Source organism: Hordeum vulgare, chromosome 4H, assembly GCF_904849725.1.
Source record: "Hordeum vulgare subsp. vulgare chromosome 4H, MorexV3_pseudomolecules_assembly, whole genome shotgun sequence".
Taxonomy (NCBI): Eukaryota; Viridiplantae; Streptophyta; class Magnoliopsida; order Poales; family Poaceae; genus Hordeum; species Hordeum vulgare.
This window is the reverse complement of record NC_058521.1, coordinates 413572072-413592739: the sequence shown is the minus strand read 5'-3', so window position 1 is coordinate 413592739 and position 20668 is coordinate 413572072. Positions and strand designations below refer to the sequence as shown.

At 39.8% G+C, this 20668-nt stretch overlaps 2 protein-coding genes and 1 non-coding gene across 4 annotated transcripts; all 3 read right to left on the bottom strand.

Annotated features, from left to right (window-relative positions):
* Positions 1-6404: 6404 nt before the first annotated feature.
* On the bottom strand, positions 6405-10645 carry LOC123448778 (aquaporin SIP2-1). Its single transcript, XM_045125781.1, has 3 exons — positions 9973-10645; positions 7565-7822; positions 6405-6935 (listed from the first exon to the last, which is right to left on the bottom strand). Exons 1-3 carry the CDS (start codon positions 10288-10290, stop codon positions 6762-6764), a joined length of 750 nt encoding a protein of 249 aa, XP_044981716.1. The 5' UTR covers positions 10291-10645; the 3' UTR covers positions 6405-6761.
* TRNAE-CUC lies at positions 10629-10701 on the bottom strand. Its single transcript has one exon. It is a non-coding gene; the product is annotated as a tRNA-Glu (tRNA).
* Positions 10702-10733: 32 nt separating this feature from the next.
* LOC123448777 (alpha-L-arabinofuranosidase 1-like) lies at positions 10734-18502 on the bottom strand. 2 transcript variants are annotated; one of them, XM_045125779.1, is made up of 18 exons: positions 18318-18502; positions 17136-17321; positions 16640-16694; positions 15981-16192; positions 15580-15701; positions 15326-15479; positions 14628-14697; positions 13629-13774; positions 13489-13534; positions 13360-13412; positions 12553-12697; positions 12313-12431; positions 12140-12211; positions 11965-12068; positions 11821-11877; positions 11399-11597; positions 11182-11325; positions 10734-11040 (listed from the first exon to the last, which is right to left on the bottom strand). In XM_045125779.1, the coding sequence occupies exons 1-18, from the start codon at positions 18405-18407 to the stop codon at positions 10885-10887; spliced, it is 2130 nt and encodes a 709-aa protein (XP_044981714.1). In that variant the 5' UTR covers positions 18408-18502; the 3' UTR covers positions 10734-10884. The 2 variants fall into 2 exon arrangements, with proteins under 2 accessions (XP_044981714.1, XP_044981715.1); XM_045125780.1 differs by having other exon boundaries at positions 17136-17330; positions 18318-18405.
* Positions 18503-20668: the final 2166 nt, after the last annotated feature.

Sequence of the window (20668 nt, the reverse complement as noted above, 5' to 3'; positions counted from 1 at the left end):
AAGGAGACCTTGCAGGATGTGGGAGACCACATCATCCTCGTCTAGAGGCTTGTCGGCGGCGGCCAGATCGTCGGCGATGCTCACCATCTTGGTGTAGTACGTCGCCGCTGACATGTCTCCCTTGCGCGTATGTTCGATGGCGGAGCGAAGCTGGATCACCCTTGCCCTCGACTGCGAGGCGAAGCTCTGCAGCAAGGCTTTCCAGATGCCAGCGGCTGTAGTGAAGGAGCTAACCTGCAGCAACACTTCGCGAGACAGCGATGAGATCGGAAAGGTAAGAACCTGCTGATCCTGCGTGACCCATACAACATGTGTTGGGTTCGGCGTCTCCATGACTTCTTTCTTCCTAGAGACCTCCTTCTCCACGATGATCACAGCCGGCGGTTCCATGACTGAGCCATCCAAGTAGCCCATCATGCCCGCCGCTTTCACATGCGGCAGAACATGTGCCCTCCACACCAGGAAATTCTCCCGCGTCAACTTTTCACAGATAGTGTAACCGAGAGAGGCAAGGGAGGGCGCGGCCATGGCGGCGGATGAAGAGGTTGACATAGCTAGATGCGATAGGAAGAGTTGACTCTGATTACCATGTGAAAACTAGGTTAACCATATGCTTCAGTAGGGACGGGATTCGTGTTAATATAGGCAGAGAACATACAGGGTTGTTATGCCATGGATTGATCTCCAAGTCATATCTCAATGGCATAACGTGTTTAGATTACAAGGCAACTATCTTATCTCTAGCAACTAGCCTTTGTGGTGAGTACTCCATAGTTGCACACTCATTAGCTTCACAATGAGACATGATTGAATGGAACGATGGATTCAAGCCAACATAGCATTATGCTAGTTTATTCTTTCTGAAACTCTTCTAATATTGTTGGCCTCAACATCACACAAGTCAACTAACCAAGTTTTGCACTTCTGCGGAAGGGAAAACCATAGTAGATCCATCAGGCAATAACATCAAAAACAGCTACAATTACAAAGTAATGCATCTACAATATACTTGTAATCCCTTGGTGCCGCATATCCATAAACAAATTAAAGGGTGGATGTGAGGCTAATTAAAGACTGAGCAGTGAGCCCCTACCTTGGTTACCATCGGCCAGGGGCGGAGGCAGGCTGGCGGAAAGCCCTGGGCCGCCTTCAAGAAGTGCATGTATTTGGGCCTTGTATCCTTACTAATTGCTATAATTAACAAAGAAGTTGGGCCTCAGGACCCGGGCCCAGGCCCCGGGGCCTGGGTCCCGTCTCCGCCCCTGCCATCGGCTGAAGATCTGAACAGGCCAACAATGTTGTGTTGTTTGTCAGTCATGGTTGTGGAAGCACCTTCAGGCCTCGTTTGGTTAAGGGGGGATTGAGGAGGTTTAGCGAGGAAAATCCGCGGAAGGGCCAGAAACCCCACAGATCCTCGGACGCTCATTTGGTAGGAGGAGTTTGCTTAGCCCAATCTCCTCCATTCCCCTTCAATCCCTTTCTATCTATGTGTTTCAAAACCCTACTCGGAAGACTAGTGAAAGCAGAGCCCCGGGTTTTGAAAGGATTGGATGAAATCCCTTCCTCTCAAAACCTCCCCAATTCCCCTTAACCAAACGAGGTTTCAGGAGGCCAACGACGCCGTGGGAGGTTGGGTACAGGCATGGCAGAGGGAGGAGGCTCTAGTTGGGCGCAGGTGGGAGGATATGATTGTGCTGAAGGTTGTGTCGCCCGACGGGGTCCCGGAAGTCGTCGCACATGGAGGTGGCCCAAGTTGGGCGTGCCTAGCTGCTGGGTAGCGGCGGGGTCCCGATGCGTTCGCTGGTCCATTCATCGTGGATCTGCGTCCCTGCCCGGCGTCGCACCGCCGAGGCTGGAAAGAAAGCAACTCCATAGTTCAATTTCAACAATAATTCCGGTGGAACCGATCAAAACCAATCTCTCAAATAGAGTCGGAGCTCCCTTGGCAGGTAGAGAGTAGAGACAGACGGGAGGTGAAAGGATTGCGGCTCCAGTTGAGTCGTCTCGACAAACAAAACGAATGCCGGGGAAGATGTAGAGATAGGCTCCCAACTGTCGGGAAGAAATTGATGTTCTTTTTCTTGGCGGAGATGGTGGTCGATTGTTTTATTTTCTTTCGGGGTACAGAAGGGTCCGTGGCTTTTACAGCTCGAAACGGAGATACGGTTGTTCGTTCGATATGTGCTCATTGTCGTTGGAAATGGAACGCACCGAGGTGACAACATGGCATGCATGCATGCTGATGATGCTAACAGAATGCACCGAGGCCATGATGTGGTGTGTTTGCTGATGTGGATAGGCTGCATGTCAAGAGAAATAAGATAGGAGGAATGAATTATTTAGGTATTACTCCCTCCGTTTCTAAATACTTCCCCGTCACAGTTTAGAAAGCATGCACGTGTATCTAGATTGTCAATTTAACTTATATAAAATATATTGTTTAACATAAAAATTACTTCATCCGTTCCTAAATATAAGTCTTTTTAAAGATTTCACTAAGAGACTTCATACGGAGCAAAATAAGTGAATCTACGTTTTAAAGTATGTCTATATGCATCTGTATGTAGTCTTCTAGTGAAACATCTAAAAAGACTTGTATTTAGGAACGGAGGGAGTATATTATTAGAAAATGGAACATTTAAAGGTTTTAATGATATATTTTTTCTTATGTATGTCTCTCATTAGGTTGGTCAAATTGACGACCTAGGTACATGTGCCGAACTTATAAACTGAGACGGAGGGAGTATTTGTCTTTTTAGAGATTTCATTACGGACTACATACGGATGGATATGAAAATAATTTAGAGTGTAAGTTTACTCATTTTCTCTATATGTAGTCCATAGTAGAATCTTTAAAAAGATAAATATATAGAAACGGAGGGAGTAGTATATACTCCCTCCGTCTCAGTTTACAAGTCTGGCACATGTATCTAGGTCGTTAATTTAATCAACTTAATGAGAGGCATATATATTACAAAAAAATATATCATTAGAAATTTTAGGTGTTTTATTATTTAATAATATAATTTTTATATTAAATAATATATTTTATATAAATTAATTTAACGATTTAGGTACACGTCCATGTCTTCTAAACTGTAACGAAGAGAGTAGGAGAGACCAAATTAATACTCACTACATAGTAGTTGGTGTGCATTAGGCCACCAGTAGCAGCAGAAGGACGTTAAACACCTTTGAAGGGGCCGGATGCTCGACAGACAGAAACCATATCACATGGACCTGGACCACAAGAACGGGCCCATTACACCTTCCCTTGCAGCCCCATTTGGAGACTGGAGCGGGGAATTCTTTTCTGCGATTCCCGCGTTAAACTTCAGCTCCAAGTTCTAAGTACAGACGCACAAAATCCAAAAAAAAAAAAGGGTACAAATGCACAAAGTTTCCTTAAAAGAAAGTACAAATGCACAAAGTTTCCTTAAAAGAAAGTACAAATGCACAAAGGAGCTAGTTAATCAAAGAAACACAAATATACAGGAGCTAGTAATTCCAGATTTACTTTCTTTCTTTCTTAACCCTGTATGAACAAAATCATACAATATTTTTAGTTGAGCAGTAAACCGTTGCATAAATACATATGGATTTTTCAACCCGAACGAACCAGTTGGACGTTATAGAAGTACTACCACATAAATGAGTACGGGATAAAGCATGAAATGTTGTGGCCTTGTGGGCACTTACGTTTTGGTACACCCCCCATCACAAATGGTATAAAGGGTAATATAGACCTTTCACCAGCTGTATTCAGTTTGATATATATACGATGGGTCACGCATATGCTATTGCTGAACGGGCCGGCTCATTCAGGATAATAAATGTCAGGAAAAACAAATTATTTTTAAGGGGAGTCAAACTCCAGACCTCTTGATACTTTGGGGAGTTTCTCACCCGTTGAGCTAACAACCATTGGTGGCCAAATATAATCTACATTCTTAAAATACGAAGTAAATCGAAAGATACCTTTTTACCAAAAGCTTAGACATTTACTGAAAAATATGTTTACACATTTTATGAAAGAATGCGAATAATCTTTAAAAATCATGAACAAAGTATAAAATTGAAAAAGCCTTTTAGAACATGAACATTTTTTGTAAAGTGAAAAAAATGAAAAAATGTACACAGTTTTGAAATTCTGAAAAATTCTTAATTTTAAATATACGATGAATATTTCTTAATATACACTAAGATTTCCGTAATATACACTAAACATTATTTAATACACATTAAACATTTCTGTAATATATGCGGAGCAATATTTAAATACACATTGAACCTTTTTTTCCATATACGCTAAACAATATTTAAATACACATTGAACTCTTTTGTGACAAATGCTACGCTGAACATTTTTAACTATGCATGAGCACTTAAAAATATATTCTACATTTTCTTAATATGCGGTGATTTTTTTCAGAATGTATGATAAACATTTTATAAATACACGCGTAAATTATTTGTATAAATAAACAATACGATTAGAAAAACACAAAAAAATTTAAAGAAAATGGAATGAGAAGCCATAGAAAGAACCTTTTAAAAGGGGGTTGTACCAGCCAGCCGAGCTAGCAGGTAAGATTAACTTATATGCAGTGATAAATTTTAATTACTATCTAAACAAGTAACGTACATCCATTCTTTTACTTGTTCAATATTTTTTGAAATAAATGTGATTTTTTAAATCAGAATTTAAAAAACAATTGTGAAAAAATTTAAAAATCTACTTATCAAAAAGCGAATTAAAATACACACTGAACATTTTCATAGTATACGGTGACCTGAATTTAAATACAAATTAAATGTTTTCTAAAATATATGGTGACCTTTTTTCAAATACATGCTGAAAAAAAATTCTACACACGATGAACATTTTCCATAAACAGTGATTTTTTCAGTAATACGGAACAAAATGTCAAATAAATGTACACCGAACGAATTTCTTCAACACGGTGATTTTATTAACACATGAATAACTTTTTGAAAACGAACATAACTGGAATTTATAACTTCTATTTGAAAACGAACTAAAAATTAAACATTATTTAAAGGCAAGATTATTTTAACGTATTCAAAAGAATATTCCAAAATTTTGAGCATGTGCCTATTAGATCAACCCAAGCGTTCACGGATTTTGAAAATGTTCATCTTTTAGTTCGTAAAATTTTGTACAAATTAATCTACCTAGTAGTCAACTTTTTCTCAAATTTGTGGATCATTTTGGAACAAAATTTCTACCTGTTTAGAAAAATCACAAATGTTGTAAACAAATTGGAAAAAAATAGAAAATTTAAAAAAAATCAAAACAAATTGCAAAAAAAGTTCAATTACCTGAAAAAAAATCAAAATTTTAGAGAAAGATCATAGCACAAAATACGACGAAAATCCAATTTTATTACTCTTTGCGACAAAGTGTGGCTCATTAGCAGAGAGGCGAGCGACCTAACAAACAAGATGGGCCTGCCCAATTATGAGATAAACGCATATGCTGCAGTATCCGGTTTGTCATGAATCTGTTTTCACTGGGTTTTTTGTTTCTTATTTCAAAATTGTTTGTGTTTTAAATTTTTCACGAGAATTTAAAAATTATTCATATTTTCCAAAACTGATAAAGAAAATAAAAATGTTCATTTAAAAAAAGTGAGATACAGTATCCGTTAGTTTCAAAAAATTATTCATCTTTTTGAAAAATGTTTGCGTTTCTTTAAATTTTCAAAAAATATTTCATGTTCTATATAATTTTTTGCTACATTACCTCCTATTCTTGAAAAATTGTTTGTTTTTCAAAGAACATTCACGTTCAAAAAGTGTTCAAAATTCTACAATAAGTTTGAAATTTTTAAAATTCACAACTTTTGCAAAATATTTGCATTTTAAAAATATTCACTTTTTCAGAAATAATGATTCACTTTTTCTTTCAGGATCTGGCACCGCTAGGAGACTCTCTAATATGTTATGCTGCGTAATTAGTAAATAATCACAATTAGGCCTAGTGGCTATCAACTCCCTCCTATAATAGAAGGTCTTGTGTTCGAATCCTGCCCTAGCAATATTTTATTTAGCTTTAATGATGTGTTTAGGGGGTGTGCCGAAGAGGAAGTGAATAATTATTAGGCTGAAAAAGGAGAACTTGGTCGAATTTTCAGGGTACTAATTGTCTGATAGTAGCATGGCTGCACTGCAGCGACAATACACAAGGTGGTGTAACTTAAAGAAAACAACTCCGGTGCAATTTAAAGAAAACTAGCAGTTTTAGCTTCATCATATCTACTGAATGCTTTGTTATATGTGTGTGTTCACGAATCATATAAACTCAATGGTAACTCCCTAACGATATTAATTGATTGGTTTTCTAGAAACTAGAGAAAAGACTTGCACGACACACTGATAAATTGCAGGATCACAAAATGTCAATTGTCGGTCAGTGCGAGACAGGTGACGAGTTCAACGGTCTCGACCACAGTTGAGTTGTGTCAAGAAATACACATTAAGGAGGCTTCTTACATGCTGACAGATAAACATTTTAGAATAATGATCATATGATTATATGATCTGGAGTTCTTGCTCCAGAAAAAATGGTGGACACCACTCCCACAATAACAATATTCCTTCTTCATTTTCTCTGAAGGAATACTTGAAGGAGAGCCAAATAGAACCTAAATTCAAGTCCATGAGGACTTCAACCCAGGTGATGGTATTGTATGTACATCCACTCCCGAACCAAGCGAGCTAGGCTCACTTCCTGAAGTCTATTCCTTTTTGTTCTTGTTTTTATCTGCTTCTTGCTCCTTGGTCTTCTTGGGTTTAGTTAAGAAGGTAACCACCCATACCCCTACAAGGGTTGCTTGGAGGGGTGCAAGCCAATATACCAGTAGGTGGTCAAATGATGTGTGATCTCCACGAGCATAGGCCCAGGCAAAAGCCTGTAGAATATAACACAAGTGAATCATTACATAACTGAAATGCAATCTCAAGAATTAGATGTAGCAAGCTAAAAATGCATGTTAGGTGTTACTCTACTGTGAATAAAAATGCTTTTATGGTTTATCACTAAGTTTGATAGTTATTTGCTAGCAGTGAACATCTGTCAACCTGCTGTAACCACCTCTTAGGAGGCTGTAATTCCCCTTCTTTTCAATACAAAGAAACGCAACTCTTTGCGTTTTCTCGAAAAAAAAAGTATTCGATAGCATCAATGCAACATCTTTGAGACAACAAAGAAATGCATGCATGTAAAATCGTTTCGGCAACTTAAAACTGTTACATTTTATGTCCAGAGTTCGATATCACCGTGGTAGACTTGGAAAGTAGTTGAGAAGTGGATGATGTGAACATTTCACATTCAACTGGTCATACCATATAGCAAAGGAACAGAATATTAAGGAATGTACTGGCAACCAGAACGGAATTAGTGCTGCCATACATGTGTATGCATACTACTTTGATGATTTGTATTAGATTCGTATCGAAGTTATGCACATGTGTTGTAGTTCAAGTTCAAGAGGTTAATTTCTACAGCAGTCTCATGACATTAGGTGTAGATAACACTTACAGATGCAGGGTTCATAATTCCTCCAGTAATATCTGAGCTAAGGATATGAATCGTCATTTTCCAAATGCTGGCGATCCATGTCTTCACAAAGAACCCCTGTTCTTTCTTTTTAAGTGTCAATGACACCATAACAACCATCAAGGTTGCCAGTCCTTCAGTTAAAGCCCCATGATGAACACCGACGTTTAACGCGGCTCCTTTACCTACTTTAGGGAATGCGAATCGCATGAGCATCACTCCAATAACTGCCCCAATCACCTGATAACCAAAAAAATATCAAATGTTAGACAGACGTGCAGATCCATAAATCAACATGGCTACAAGAAACAGGCAGATCAGCCAAAGAGAAAAAATATCATTTTTCTAAAAAGGAAAGAAGTATATTTCCCCTCCAAAAGTATGAAACATCTCCAAAAATATCTTCAGGCCTGGAGATATTACCTCAAGCAAGATCTCAAGTTGTTGCAATTCAAAATAAAGGAGAAGCATGATTTACAGGTCGCTATCTATCCACTGGTGAAAGGCATGAACATGCTTCTCTTTTATTTTAGCTATGAGACCTACAAAATTCTCTTTTATTTTAGGTCTCATAGCGAAAATAAAAGAGCAACATGTTCATGCCTTTCACCAGTGGATAGATAGCGACCTGTAAATCATGTGTTTTGTTCCAAGAGCAGGCAATGGCTAGCCCCTAACTTTGTTTTGGCCTCCTGGGCCTTTTTTTTCCTTCCCCCCTGTAACATACTGTTGGTAGTATATGAAAAATATACCGTAGAAGAGAACTATTGTTGTACGGTTTGCAAATTAAAAAAGAAAGTATGAAACATCTTTCTTGCGACAGAGAGAGTATGAAACATCTATTGTTCAACATGAATTAAAAAGGAAGTTCCTATGTAGCGATGTGGAATCATTGCTGCTCATTAGACAGGTGCCGGAGGTGGACGTCCTCAAGGGGAAGCAGACAGTTATCCTATCCGGCCATGTTGCAGAACACGATATTCTGGAGCCTAGCGTGAAACCTAATTGGTCACCTTCCCCAAGCGGCGTTGCAAAGCTAAATGTCGACGGCGAACGGCCGGCGCTGGTATGATCCTGCGAGATCACACGGGTACGGTTATATATAAGGCATGCAGATGGCTCCTGAACTGCCCGGGTCCGCTGGAGGCGGAGCTAGCTGCATGTGAGGATGGTCTGAAGCTGGCGCTGCACTGGACTCACCTGCCACTCCAGGTGGAGACAGACTGTGCGGAGAGCATGAAGCTCCTCGTGTCAGGTTCAAGTGAACGATCAACGAACATGTTTCAAGTGGCGGCCATCTCAGGAATGATGAATGAAAGATCAGTCCAGTTGATAAAAATCAGTAGATCACAGAATAAGGCTACGCATGCTATGGCAGCTATGGGTCGTAGTCAACAGAGTACGACTTGTTGGTTAGGAAACTCTCCCTAGGAGATTAGCATTATCATTTCAAATGATTGTAATCCCATTGATGATTAAATGAAATGAAATGCTTTCCCGCCGCAAAAAAGAAAGAATTAAATAGGTCTGATAGTTCATCTCTCCCCTCCCATCCAATTTCATTTGAAGAAAAACAGAAAGTTTCCTAACACATCTTATACGATGTCTCTTGTCCAATGTCTAGAAATCATCTACATGCCAATGCCAACATAGCTGTTATGTTTCGCTATCAATCTATATCACATCTGAAGTGACAAAATTGACCACTGTTTCATAGTACTGCATTATGCCACATGCCCACACAGTTTGTATTTCGTCCCTTCATTAAGAGTAGACTTCTTAGACATGTATTAACATTTTGCCCACACAATTATCTGCAAAGCCTTTCTGTTCTTTAACATTATATGTATCCACGTGTGCCCCATATAACATTAAATCGAAAAATATAGTAATGGCTTAAGGCATCCATAATGTGGCCAAATACTGGTGTCATATTCAGATTTTGGCATTCTGGCACAACTTGCTATACCTGCCCGTTGTAACAAAGACAAAGGTGTGCTGATTTTTTTTTATAGAGGCCAATATATTTGTAATATATTGAACAAATGTGTGTTGTTCCCAGTACATAGTACTCCATCCGTTCCTAAATATAAGACCTTTTAAAGATTGCATTATGAACTACATTCAGATGTACATAGACATACTTTAAAGTATAGATTCACTCATTTTGCTCTTCTTGTGAAACCTTATATTTTGAAACGGAGGGAGTAGCAACGACAATGCCTCATGGATCGGTTATGAGATAGTGGTATATTATAAGATGATATGGCCCGCAAATAGGTACCGGTCAAATCGTGTTGGCTCCTCTGTTGAAAACAATAAATACTAGGCACATGTGTTCCGGGAACTCAAAAGTGGAGATGGAAGGATGAGGCAGAGCGACTAATCACCTGCGCAGGGACCCGTACGAAGACGGTGAAGAGGTAGAGGGCGGGGCCGCCGCGGGAGGCCAGGGCACCGGAGATGGCGGTGAGCGGGTTGTAGGAGGCGCCGCCGGTGGCGGATTCGAGCCAGGCGAAGAGGAACATGTAGACGACAGAGAGCGAGACCTTGGCGGCTTCTCCCTCCGGGCGGCCCCCAAGTCCGAGCACGTTGTACACGGCCAGCTTCACCAGCGCGCCCGCGCACACCCACAGCACCGCCAGGACCAGGTCGCCAACCACCAGCCAGGGCCGGATTCGGCCGCTCGACGCCGGAGCCGGAGCCATGGGCGGGCGTTGGGGGGGAGCGGGGCGGAGGCGGTGTCTGCCTGCCGGTGCTTTGAGGCCACGGGATTCTCCTCTCCTCCTGCCGGGATTAGTAGGAAGGAGGCGAGCGAGAAATTTGGAATTTTAAATTTGGGAGCGGGTTAAGAATAGATTCCCTTATTAGGATAGGATGGCCACCAGCACGACTGCCAAGGAAGGAGGTGCGCGTCAATGATTGTTCACCACGGGAACATCGGACAATATTTTCCACATGTTTGTCAATACTGTCGTTTCAAGGGCGCAGTTCCTTGCAAAAATATATACTATACGAAATCCTTTTTTTTCGAGCCCCAAAAAAATTCCGTCGCCGGGACTTGAACCCGGGTCTCTCGGGTGAGAGCCGAGTATCCTAACCACCTAGACTACGACGGAGAATCTGTCCATGAGAGTTAGACCAAGGCCTATAATCATAGATAAGCGCTTGCCTTTTGACGCATATATATGTATGTATGTAAAATGTACATCGACACACGCCCACATTAAGTTTATGTTTATTCCAAGTTCATGATTTGCACTGAGAGGCGGTTCTCTCGTCTATCGCATTCCTTTCTGTATTCACACACTTGAATGCAAGCTTGACTCTGGGACTGGATGCATCATCGTGCTACTGCTCTGGTCCAAGAGGAGATCAAACGAGGTGAGGGCGTACGGATCCAGTACAAGACTCATCTCCTCCCTCGCATTGGTTATCGGGCTTTCCACCGGCACCACCTATTGCATTCCATACAAAAGTTCAAGACAAAACATTGCAAGTTTACAAGCACCACTACAGCTACTAATCCAATACGGAACAATTCTCACGCCCAATTCACTTTGCGGTTACCCGAAAGAAAACAAGTCAATGTAGCATACCTTGTCTGGTTGCTGGAAGGAATTCTCATCCCATAGAGAACCAGATGTAAGTACCGTCTTTATGGAGCCAAATGTCTGAATCCCGTTCTCCAGCCCGGTTATAGAGATACTAAGATCTACAGCTTTGTTGCCGAAATTTAGAACCTGACATAAACGGATTTGGTTATTTAAATGTTCATCGGACCTGTTTAATTCTAGGACAATGGAATAAATGCACCTTTATTTTTAGGTAAGCATTTCCATCTTTAGAATTCTGCCAAGTGATAGCCGATGCGACCAGTTGGTTATAGTTCGATACTTGAATGGTAGATGGATGAAGTGCTGCACCACTTGAGTCCTTGAAGAAGTGTAACATCCAGTAGTTTGGACATCCATAGTGCTGCCACGAGTTGAAGACTATGGCATCTGGACTCCACCTATTAAGCACAAACGTATTTTCATGGATACCACAGGCATCAGTAGAAAAATCGTAATGACGTGCAAGTGTATTTCTCTCTCCAGAGATCCTTCCATCTCTCTACAGTAATTCAAGTCAAAGGATTATCTAAATTTCAGCTTAACTTCAAGTAGACAAACTGTAGCATGTTTTCAGAATTACTCTGTGACTGATTTACTGATACAAAGCGTTGAATCATTTACCTGCGATCATTGTCATTTACGAAGAGTGGAGCACAACTTGCCATTTCAACAGCGTCGCTGCATACAAAAAGTAGGAAAAACATGCAAGCTCACAATGGCTGCTCTGATCACCATGATACCAAACCAGAAGCAGAATACAAGAACCTGTTTCTTTCTAATCCAATAAGAAATGCAGCTTCAGCTAGAGCAGCTACTAATGTTCCTCGGCCAGCATCATTTCCAGTCACAGCATATTCACTAACAATTGCCTAAAAGTTTACACAGGGTACTGGTTAGTTGTAAGTATGAGAATTGACGTTAATAGAAGCGCAGCTCGTACCTTTGGTCCACCTCGGCGTGTGCTGTCAAACATGCTAGATTTGGAAAACATATCACCAGATGAGGTATAGACCTACCATAGAGCGGATGTCGAACATTGCCAATGTATTATTAATTTAATTAAAGCTGAATATATATACTTTATCTAAGTGAAGACAGAGGAACAGTCTTTACATGAACATCATACAGATCAGCAGGTGCGACTGGTGAAATGGTAGATCTATCACAGCTGGATATGATTTTGATATCTGGGTAGGATGCTTTTATTGCAGAGTAGAACTTGCGGTAATTCTCTACAAATACAGACAAGAGAAAACTCGGAGATTTTAAAAAAAAATGCAGCTTCAATACTTGCTTTCCTATATTGCCATCGATGAAGAAAATGTGAAGAAACCAAGAGATATATAAATTAACCTTTATAGTAGTGCATTGAGCATTCCTGATTTCCCATAGAAATATAATTAAGCTGAAAGGGCTCTGGGTGTCCCATTGCTGCACGAACTGAACCCCATGAAGTCCCAGGGTCTCCCCTTGCAAACTCAATACTGTCAACAACATCCTGCAAGAATTAAGAAATTCAAATAACAACGATTTCCTACAAATGGAACCAAGTACAGTGAAGAAACATCCCTTACTCTCACAATCCTGATTAAGATCATTATGTATGGCATCCTTCAGCTAGGCATGTAAGAAATACGTATTCCACATCGACTCTTGATATATATTTAGTCATTTCCCAGATATTCATGCTAGACTGTAGCCTAGACATTCGAAATTTGTAGTAACAGATAGAATATAGACCAAGTGATTGTTCAATTATGCATCCAAAGATAGTAATTAGCAATGTGCACTTGTTTCCTAGAAAAACATTGCGTAAGCACACATATATGATTACATTTAGCAGATTCCATTCTGGCCACTCAACCTAGGGATGCCATTTCTGAATCCTAAGTGACAAGATTATGTCTGTATTTCATTTTCTGTTCTACTTGGTTCTCTGCTGAGATAGCTTTTAAAATAAATGGATGGTTCATTTATCGTGCAATCCTTTCCTTATTATTGGTCATTGGAGAATAAATTCAGTAAAGAGAGTAAATAGGCAATCGTAATTTCTTATTTTGTTAGTTTAATGCTCAGAAAATAAGAAAACCTACTAAGGGAGGAATAGATACAGACCATGGCAAGTGAAAAAATGACCTGTAACTATATTCAAGAACATACCTTTACAAAAGCAGCTATTGTGGCAGATGATACTTGTTCATATCGGCTAGCCCCTGCCACAATGAAAATAATTGATCACATCACCAGATTAGCAAACATTTTTTTTTACTTCTTAGACATAGTAATTACCATCATTGACCACCCAAACTGGGCAAGCACCAAGGTCTTCTGCTAACTACAGTAATAAAATAACAAATCTCAGCTTAAGACTGTTTGCAATTGTCTGACGATTTCCAGATCTAAGTCAAGCAGTAGTTTTTTTTACTCACTTGAAGGAACTCAAAGAATCCAAGTCCATCATCAGTCCAGTAGCCCCAAACATCATTAAAATGACCAGGTCTCTCCTCCCAGGGTCCAACAGTTTCACTCCAGCGAAATGCATTTAACAGATAGTTTCCCATGACATAGTTTCCACCTAAAACATGTAATCAGGATACTATCAATCTCCAGAAATCAGTGTTTAACTATAACCAAGCTTTAACCTTCTGTTACAAAATCTTTTTGTATCAGAGCTAAGAGCTTACCTATACTGACTATTAGTTGCCACTGAATCATGTTGTTCGGCACACAACTTCTTTATACAGTTTATGTTACATAATCTACCAACCACAGCTACATATACTGAGAAAAGATCTAATGATTGTTTGAAACCTCAAAAACACCTAATTGCCAATAGCCTGTTTGGTATGCTGCAAGAGCATTTGAAGCAAGAAAACGAAAAATTCTTTCTATAGTAACTTTTAACTGTGTAGCAAATCATGTTCATGCAGTTTGTTATGCCAAACCCATAAACCGTGTGTGAAGAAGTTTTGTGTCAAACAAGATGATTCAGTGGCAACTAATAGCATCGGTTGCTTATAATTTTACAAGGTACTGTACCTTGTAAAATATTTCTTTACAGAGGGAGTATCTTCATTCGGTCGTACCACATATAGTGATAGAGAGAAGAATACGTATCTAATGCTAGTTTAGTTCGTTACCACGAGTCTACCCAGTCTAATATTGTACCCTTAAGTGCAGAAATACATGGTTGAGAAAACAGAACAATTAACACATGTCATTGAATACTCAAACATGTAAGCTGACTTTTAGACATATAAATTGTACGATATTCACAGTACATAGATATTGTACGATATCACAGTACATTGTACAATTTTGTAGTACAAAAAATCATGGAACTTCTACCACATATTAACTACCAAGGAATAATATCTTCACCCCTTGATATGAATCACAGATGAAAGATGAAAATACCAGTGACAAACCTGGGAATTTCAAAAATTTAGGCTTTAGATTTGCCAGCATAGACGCAAGATCTTTACGATAACCATGCCCCTGAAAAGAAAAATGATTGAAAAATACATTGTAATCAACGATGGAAACTCTAGATAATTTTCATTTTTCTACTTAATTTATATGTCATGTGCAAATTAGGAACAAATTGACAATGCTACAAAAGATACATAAAAATAGAACTTAATGTTGTGGATATTTCCCGGGGTAAAAGTATCACCGTGCAATTTTAGTTATGACCAATGCACCTGTATTAAGAAACATTTGAATGTGAACTACTAGAACTCTGCTTCCTGAACAAATAGTTATACATGTACACATAACAAGTTTAGTGAGAACTCTGGTCCCAGGTTATTAAATGTTTGGATTTATTTATGACATGATAACTGAAACATAAATAGTTGTTAATTGCACAACACAATTTCATATTTACTGCATCAAACCTATCCATGGACAAATATCTTAAGTTCACTGAGTTGTAAAAAATATGGATATCCGAAATCATAATCTAAACATAAATAGTTGTTGCATAATCGAAAATATATTTACTGCTATGTTGTGTTTCTCAATTCTTGTGGATGCAAGGGAACTTCACAGTCGAAACATGCCATCTATTACGAGACAAAAGGAAAAAGGACAGTACCCAGATAATAATTGAAAAGTAAATTACCATGTAAGTATCAGATGGCATAAGTGATACTTGATCAAACCAAACTATGCCACTTTTTGTGGTCGTAAGCTGAAGCCTTGAGTTATAATTTCTTCCACTTGATTGCAGATCAAACTCAACCTTCGTCCACTCTTTAAACTCTTCCTTATCAGCCCTACAGAAGAAAGATTTATAACAACCACCCATTACACACAGAGAGCCATATCTGTAATAAATGCTGAACTGTAGTTAAATTAAGCCACAATATTGCTTACGTGATGGTATAAGCAGCTAGATTCTGAAGACCATCTGAGCTTGTCAAGGAAACTGTTAGATCCATGGAGTCTGATGACCTGATGTACATGCTGACTTTATAAACCTTTGCTTCCTCAATATTCTACAACAATGGTAGCAAAAGTAATTCTTATTGTTATACTCGAAACAAACTTATATTGTTCACATATAAAAGCCTAAAAGCCAGGAAGAAGAAAATAACAGATATTGTATCAACTCAAATGCAGTGTGTCACTAATGAGTAGAGACTACAAAAGATCTAGGTTTAACGGATCTTTATCTTTTGTCTCTTGGTATCAAATTGGTATATAAAAAATGAGAAAAGCTCAAGTTACATGAGATTCAGAATCCTGAATTTGGGTTAGATAAGTAAAAGTCATACCATGCCCCAGAAACCAGGATTATAAATGCCAACACCTCCTGGTGGGCAGACATCATTTCCACTAGATTGACAAAGTACTTCCATCCGAAGTGCGATCGGATTAGTCGCAAAACAGGATGAGCGGTCGGTTGCAACAATAATATTTGATTCATCTCCAATTATCAACCATGGATCAATATTTGAAGGAGTATTAGGACCACCAGCTTCAAAACCTGCAAGTTAAATTGTTAGAGATTTGCACATAAAACAGAACAACATAAGGGAACCACACAAATGTAGGACAGAATGTTCAGCTCATTATCTACGTCTATTGCATGTCCTCTATACAACTCTTCACCACATATAAGAATTATGTCTAAATGATTAGTGGCTGCTAATGCCTAGTGTTATAACAGAGCTGTAAGTAACATAATGAGACAAACAATTAGTCAGTAGCTTTCCATTAAAAAAATTACAGTTACAGCAGAGATCAGTAACAGTTAGTTCGAACAAAGAGCATTATGACCCTGCAGTAATTTCCCTGAAAATGACTACAAGTGAAAATTTTGAACTACCCCAGGTAATACACCAAGAAGTGCCAAAATGGCGAGCACTCACTTCAATCAGATAAACCAAAGTGCATGTATATCTTTGACACCTCAGATATCAGATCACGTTACCTCTATTGTTTACAAGTTCGGCCCACAACCCGCCAGCCCCAGCATGGTTAATCTCCTACAAGTAAAACCAATAATAAGCAACAATTCTCAACAAAGTAAAAAAACTGAATAACCTTTAACACTATATTACGATTTGCAAGGTTCGGCTGCATGAATTATTGTAAAGGAATAAGTAGCGAACAGGTTTGCTGGCTAGTCTCATCACAAATAAACTTCTTAAACTACATGTATTTGTTGCAATTCTACAGCTCGTGAATTATACATGCAAAAGTAACACCGAGTTATGCAAATATGTTATGTGGGCTGCTGTTGTCTATATATAGCCATCTAACACAGAGTTTGTTGAGTTGGCCAAGTAAATAGCCAAACATTGTCAAAGCATGCCCCTCTCTGCACAGGCATGGTGTTGATAGGGTATGAGAACAAATTTACTACATGTGGCTCATATACCTACTCAAAATCAATGTATGAATCAACAGTTAAACATTAATCTGACCTCAAAAAAGATGCCAAACATATTCTCAGGGATCATCTGAGTATTTTGATGTGAAGCGTCCACACTCAACTGTGCACTTTGACCCGCTGCTGACCCAACAAAAAATATCTGATACATGGCGCAAACAAGACCCAGCACCCAGAACAACCAGCCATTCAAAGACCCCCTTAGGACGGCCATTGCAACCTGTCACAACTGAAACCAAAGCATTAACTAATCGATCGTTCTATCTGCGCAAATACATATACTGCAAACCCAGAAACGCAGAGCATCGAAGTTACAATGGACAGGGAAGAAGCAAGAATAAGAAACATTAATTAAGTCAGAGCAGTAATGTAGGAGTACAAGTGAAGACAACAGAATACCAGAATACAAGTTAGCGCCAACAGATTGCGACACGGGTATTGTTTTCTGCAGTTTACTTTGCAGGGCTGCACTTCGTCGCGGACAAGCAACACATAACTGTCGTTCCCTTGCCATCCATGAAAGCAATACCACATAATGTCCACTTAATTAATTACTGTTTATGCCCTGAAGAAGTTTTTTTCCCTCGTAACTGAAATGTTTACTTTTAAGGGATGAGTTGAAATGTTTTGGCTCGAATTAAGTTGGTCTACAGGCCAGTCTGAACACTCCTTATGAAATAAACTTTTTTTAGGGAACTTTATGGAAACAAATTGCTACAGATATACTACAAGGTATAGTGTACCAAAACGAAAACTGTGAGAATAACCTATGAATTGGGGAATAGTCATCAAATATTTCACTTGGCGCTCTACTCTAGTGTACCTATTTTGGGCCGACATCAGAATCTGTCAGACTTGCAGATCATACAATAAGGTTGAAGCAAGTAATGCAGGCAGGAACCGGCTTAAAAGAGGCAAAGAAACAGAGTAACAGACAGTACAGTAAGGGGCATTTCCGCAGAATAGCAAGAGAAGCGTGCCACATACACATAGACTGCTTAGAGCAAACATTTCACAGTCAAATTGTACTACTGTGCAAGCAAAGCAAGTTGGCAACCAAGCAAGTGAACCATCTGCTGATCCCCATCCTGAACATAAACTTAACCATTGGCCAACCAAAGAATAAGCTCTAAAAGGTCGAAAGCATCGCAACATTCGCGCAGCAAAATTAACCACAAAAATAGAGGGCACGCAAGAAGATCGAGCGAGCTGAGACCTTTTCGGGGATCGCGGAAGCTCGCCAATGCCGGATTTGGGGGAGGAAGCGGGGCCGGAGGGCGGCATTTCTAGGTCTCCGCCCCCGCATCGACGAGTCGACGTCGTTGTCGAGAGCAGGCGCGGCGGCCCCGTCGGATCGCGATCGTGTGGACGGGCGCAGAGGTATCGGTTGCGTTGCTTGAGAAACTAGGCAAGTCGTTGGTCCTGCGTCGAGCTTATCGCGGTGAACAGGTCAACTGGGCCCACACTTCCACACCCTTATCCGGCTTATTGAGAGCATGGTTAGAGCAAGTACAATAGTAGAGCCGGCTGCCGGCTGTAAGCTCATGCCATGTCACCTATAACCCATCTTATAGTTAACATATACAATAGTTAGTTAGAAGAGTGTACTACTTATTTATTATATGACCCACCTTTCATTCTCACAAAGTGTCTAGGAGCACGTGCTAGAGCTGGCTCTTAACTAAGAGCCCGCTTACCTTCTTTCTCCTCTTATCTCTCGTCCAACTAAGCAAAAATATACTACTTTATTCCTTATAGCCAGCTGACTCAGCTCTATTGTACTTGCTCTTAGAGCAAGTACAATAAGGCACAGTCAGTAGGCTGTAATAATTAAAATATTATATTTTTGCTGATTTGGATGAAAGAGAAGAGGAGAGAGAAGGGAAGCGAGCTCTTCATGAAGAGCCAACTCTAGCACGTCCTCCTGGGTGTTTTGTGAGAATGAAAGGTGGACCATATATGCTAAAAGTAATATTCTTTTATAGCTAACTATTGTACAAACTCTTCATTCTCACAAAAGCACATAGGATCACGTGCTAGAGCTGACTCTTCACGAAGAGTCCGCTTCCCTTCTCTCTCCTCTTCTCTCTCATCCAACTCAGCAAAAATATAATATTTTAATCCTTACAGCCTGCTGACTGTACCTTATTGTACTTGCTCTAACTCTTCACGAAGAACCCGTTTTCCTTCTCTCTCATCCAACACAGCAAAAATATAGTATTTTAATCCTTACAGCCTGCTGATTGTATCTTATTGTACTTGTTCTGAAGATTTTAGTTGCGCACTCAGTTATCAATTAAATCGAAATAGCATTACTAGGTTGGACTTGTCAAATTCGGTCCTTCGCGTGTCCGTGGATGGGTTCGGACATATGCCCACGAACGATGCCGGGCTTTTCATATGTCGTGCGTGACAATCACACATCTTAAATTCAAAGTGAGAATAAATATTATTAATAAAAATAGTATCTCATGTTGTAGTCACGTGTGACGAAACTAGGAATGGCAATGGGTCGGGTTTGAAACGGGTGGAGCTGGTCCAAATCCAACCACTCACCCTGTTGGAAATATGCCCTAGAGGCAATGATAAAATAGTTATAATTATATTTCCTGTTTCAAGATAATCTTTTATTATCCATGCTATAATTGTATTGAATGAGAACATAGATACATGTGTGGATATATAGACAAAACAATGTCCCTAGCAAGCCTCTAGTTGGCTAGCCAGTTGATCAAGGATGGTTAAGGTTTTCTGACCATACGCAAGTGTTGTCACTTGATAACTGGATCACATCATTAGGAGAATCATGTGATGGACTAGACCCAAACTATAAACGTAGCATGTGATAGTGTCATTTTGTTGCTATTGTTTTCTGCGTGTCAAGTGTTCATTCCTATGACAATGAGATCATGTAACTCACTGACACCGGAGGAATACCTTGTGTGTATCAAACGTCACAACATAACTGCGTGGCTATAAAGGTGTTCTACAGGTTTCTTCGAAGGTGTCCGTTGAGTTGGCATAGATCAAGACTGGGATTTGTCACTCCGTGTGACGGAGAGGTATCTCGGGGCCCACTCGGTAATACAACATCGTACACAAGCCTTGCAAGCAATGTGACTCAAGTGTGAGTCACGGGATCTTGTATTACAGAACGAGTAAAGAAAGTTGCCGGTAACGAGATTGAAATAGGTATAGGGATACCGACGATCAAATCTCGGGTAAGTAACATACCGAAGGACAAAGGGGATGTGATACGGGATTATATGAATCCTTGGCACAGAGGTTCAACTGATAAGATCTGCGTAGAATATGTAGGATCCAATATGGACATCCAGGTCCCGTTATTGGATATTGACCGAGGAGTGTCTCGGGTCATGTCTACATAGTTCTCGAACCCGCAGGGTCTGCACACTTAAGGTTCGATGATGTTTTAGTATAGTTGAGTTATATGTGTTGGTGACCGAAGGTTGTTGGGAGTCCTGGATGAGACCATGGACGTCACAAGGGTTTCCGGAATGGTCCGGAAACGAAGATTGATATATAGGATGGTTTCATTTGGTCACC